Source organism: Homarus americanus, unplaced genomic scaffold, assembly GCF_018991925.1.
Source record: "Homarus americanus isolate GMGI-L3 unplaced genomic scaffold, GMGI_Hamer_2.0 scaffold22200, whole genome shotgun sequence".
Taxonomy (NCBI): domain Eukaryota; kingdom Metazoa; phylum Arthropoda; class Malacostraca; order Decapoda; family Nephropidae; genus Homarus; species Homarus americanus.
In genome coordinates this window covers 470,621-475,000 of record NW_024738868.1, presented here as the reverse complement: position 1 = coordinate 475,000, position 4,380 = coordinate 470,621, and the positions used below count along the sequence as shown (strand labels likewise).

Below are 4,380 nucleotides of genomic sequence, written 5' to 3'. Positions count from 1 at the left end.
ACGAGGCTCAGTACCATTAAATACGTCACCAAGAATATAACATCAACATCGAGCGGTGACGACAACAAAAGGACAAAAGACTTCACAGCAGCAACAGCGGAAGTGAACAGCAGCAACAACAGTAAAACGTCAACATCAACAGTACAGCGGTAACAGCAGATGGGGAGATCAGTCAGAACAGCACAGCAGGCAGCGGCAATGGGGGACTTCCTTCTCTTTGTAAGCTGATTTAAATCAAGATCAATACAAGTTAATCCGGGAACAGTGCCGCCCCGCCCAGCTTGCTCTCTCTCTCTCTCTCTCTCTCACTCTATCTCACACACACACTCTCTCTCTCGCGCACTCTATTTCATTCAGACACACACTCTCTCTCTCTCAGCTCAACATGTTGCTCCCTCCGCCCAAGAAACTTTTAATCATCAGAGACTTAACCTTGAAGGAACAATTTACATCACCTTTTTCTTCTCCACATTCAGTCACCAATAGCATCTCACTGCTGCCACAACAATCTCCTCTCTCTCTCTCTCTCTCTCTCTCTCTCTCTCTCTCTCTCTCTCTTCCTTCCTATCTGCTATCTCCCTCTTCTCCCTCCTGTCCTCCTCTCATTTTCTCCCTCCCTCCTTTCCTCCTCTCCTTTTCTCCCTCCTCTCCTTCACTCCCTCTCTCCCTCTCTCCCTCCCTCCCTCCCTCAGTACTAATATCAAGAGCTCATCTGCTGACGAAGTTGGAACAAATAAATCACTGGACGGGAGATTACAACAGTCGACGGCTCATAACCTCACGTGAAAAATGAACTGATTTCGAGACAACAGCGATGGTTTCCAGGGCGAAGGGGGGTGTAATACCACCGTCGGTAGATCTATGAGGCATGTCCAGCTCACGACCGACGTAAGAAAATAGATAAAAGGAAAAAACCCGAAGGAGAAGAACCTGCCGAGAATAATATCAGGACGGAGGCATATTGGCAGCGTCTGACACAACTTAGCCTCGGGTACTGAAGGGGAGGACAACGCTACCATCATCTTCCCTTCTTCACTCGACTGCAACTGCTGATGGTGATGCTATTCCTACTACTGATACTGCTACTGCTGCTACTACCCCTACTACTGATACTCCTACTGCTGCTTCTACTCTTACTGCTGATGCTACTCCTGCTGCTACTGCTACTCTTACTGCTACTGCTCCTGCTACCCCTACTACTGATACTACTACTGCTGCTTCTACTCTTACTGCTGATGCTACTCCTACTGCTACTGCTCCTGCTACCCCTACTACTGATACTCCTACTGCTGCTTCTACTCTTACTGCTGATGCTATTCCTACTGCTACTGCTCCTGCTACCCCTACTACTGATACTCCTACTGCTGCTTCTACTCTTACTGCTGATGCTACCCCTACTGCTACTGTCCTCCTCACAGCAACCCCTGGGCCAGATGAAACCAGCGCCGTGCATCGATTTTTCATACTGAAGTCACACATTAGTTAAAGCAGGTTAGGTTAGATTGATCACCTGAGAATTCCCACACGAGAAGAGAAACATGAATCCTCTCTAACACCGTGTGAGCTGAGAGACCTATTGGAGGCTACTAGGACCACGTGATGTAGGGAGTGTAAGCAAGTGCAGATTGTGACCAGCCAGAGACCAGGACTGCATCAGGTGAAACCTGTATACCGCTTAAGGCGTCAGTATCAACTCTTACCCAGACAGTTAAAAAGTTCGGCTGCCCTGTGACCATTGAGATTACTTCCATATACAGTTAATTTGTATGTTCACTCTATCACCGCTAGAAATCCAGCCACACAGAAAGACAAAACAAATTGATAATGGTGTATACATAAAAAGAAAAGGAGGAGGAAGTGAAGGAGGATGAAATAGATAATGAAACAATAAAAATGACTCAACACAGAAGGAAAGAATATGTAGAGAGAACAAAGATGACGAAGAAATGTAAAAATAAAGGCACAAACGAAGAAATAATAATAATAATAATGGTAGTGAAGATCATAATACAACAGGGAACTTATATAGTCTCTCACAACAAAGCCAGCAGTGTCTTATGTATCAAAGGGCTCCAAGCCTATGTTTTTAAAGCTTCATTCTTTTCTCTTTTTTTTATCTGGAGACGAGAAAATGCCTCTAGCCACTTACGTCAAAGACGAGAGAATGGAAGCCTAGTAGAGATTTTTGTTTTTCTTTGTTTTTTTAGGTCGAAATTGCACCGAGGCATTACAGTAAGTAGGTAAACTCTTTCATATATACGAGTTGGTTAAAGTGAGTGACGAGGTTATGAGAATCCTTAACGATAGAAGGGATAATGAGCTAACAGTGTTGAAACAAAGAAACGCTCTCTTTAAAAAGTCCTTTATCCTCGAGGAGTTTTATCCAAGTATCAGAGTCCTTCAACCTGCCATCCTCCAACTCAATCCTTCAGGCACTCGGAGTTCACAATAGACATCCAGAAAACAAAAGCCAAGAAACTCCTACTCCCAACTCCCAAATAAAAAAATAAATAAAAAAAGCCTTTGGGTAACTTTCCAAAGCATCAAGAGGAATGTAGGGTAAAATAGCTCTCTTTTAATGAGGCGGATGTCTTTTGTCGCCCCCCTGGTCATCTTTGTGTTCTAAATCCTTAAAAAAAAAAGTTAAATAATAATAAAAAATAATACTTTTTTATCTCCCAGTACGGAGCGCTATACCCGAGGGGGAAAATTTGAATAATAGTTACGCTGTTCTGTCATCTCCCTTGGAACAGACAGTAAAAGAAGAGAATGTGAAAAATGGGACGAAAATGGGGTTGAACGTTTCTCAGGTGAAGCGAAAAATGGGGAATATGGGAGGAGGGAGAGGGGTGGGTGGGGGGTATGAGAGCCAGGTCATGAGGAGGAGGGGATGGGGGAGGTGAGGGCATGAGAGCCAGGTCATGGGGGAGGGAAGGGGGTAAATGAGGGTACGAGAACCAGGGTAATGGGGAGAGGGTACGAGAACCAGGGTAATGGGGAGAGGGTATGGATGGTGAAGTAGGAGACCACGACCTAAACTCTGACGAATTTTGCCCCTACCCCTTACCCCAATCCCTCTCTCCCCCTCCCCCTTCCCCACTCTCCCAACCCTTTCCACCTCCCTGCTCACGACAGTCCGAAAAATGATACGGGTGACGCTGCTGTGGTTGATTGTGGTGGTGCTGTGGTGTTGTGGGTCCTTGTGGTGGTGTTGTGGCTCATGATGCTGCAGTTGTTGATTGTGGTGTTATTGTGGCGGTCATGGATGGCTATTAGTAATTGGCTGGGGTCTATATTAGAACTAATTAGAACTGGGGTCTGATGGCTAGAACTATGGGGGTCTATTAGAACTGGGGTCTATTGGAACTGGGGTCTATTAGAACTAGGATCAATCAGAAATGGGGACTATTAGAACTGGGGTCTATCAGAACTGGGGTCTATTAGAACTGGGAGCTCACTTGATAAACCTTAAATCAAATCAAATAAAACCACTAATTACATATCTCATGATTTTCTGAAGGTCAGGTCAAGTCAGGTCAGGTCAGATCAGATCAGTTCAGGTTTTAAAAGGAGGCTAGATAGATTCATGGATCAGACAGGAGCTCAGATCAGTCCTCATGTTTTATGTCAAGGTCAGGTCAAGGTCAGGTCAGGTCAGATCAGATTTAGTTCAGGTTTTAAAATGGATGCTATAGAGAGCATGGTTGTATGATAGAGAGTGGTTGTAACTCTAGACAGGAGCTGCCATGCACAGGCCAATTGGCCTATTGCAGACTCCTTATCTTCTTATGTTCTTATGTCAGGTCAGGTCAGGTTAGATTAGATTAGGTCAGGTCAGGTCAGATCAAGTTAGGTTTAGGTTAGGTTAGGTTAGGTGTAATATCGCTTCATATATCGTGTCACGTATTCGCCTAAAAGCTCACCATCGTAGCGGAAATCATGCAAGAGCTGCCTCTGTTCTTTGCCTTGGGTGTTGCTAGGTTACGGTTATCAATTATATATTTATGTCATATATTTATGTCGTGAGATAGAAAAAGGTTTAAGCCTTTATGTTTATGTCACTGAGGTTGTGGAAAACCTGTATTTCAATGGGGGAGTCATGGGGGTGTCATGAGGGTGTCATGGGGGTGTGTTATAGGAGTGTCATGGGGGAGTCATAGGAGTTGTGTTCTTAGCTCCCGGGGATTAATTGTCAGTAATGGCTAGTGCTACTTGTGAACAGGGTTGTGCCCTTCAGAGGGCCGAGTTAGAGAGGGCCAAGGAAGAAATCTTGAAATAAATGGAAGTGATAGCGAGGATGAAGGAAGAAACGAGACAAGGAAAGGCCGTGTCTGGCGGAAACTAAGTCGAATGGAAGGTTGTGAGGAGAGGGACGACCAA

The 4,380-nt window shown here is 44.8% G+C and overlaps 1 protein-coding gene across 1 annotated transcript in view; it reads left to right on the top strand.

Annotated features, from left to right (window-relative positions):
• The window catches only part of LOC121874385 (integumentary mucin C.1-like), a 2,791-nt gene extending 1,305 nt beyond the window's left edge, over positions 1–1,486 (top strand). The window contains exon 2 of the mRNA XM_042378514.1: positions 986–1,486. Within this exon, the coding sequence (XP_042234448.1) occupies positions 986–1,486 (501 nt within the window). The remainder of the gene's footprint in view (positions 1–985) is intronic.
• The last annotated feature ends 2,894 nt before the right edge of the window (positions 1,487–4,380 follow it).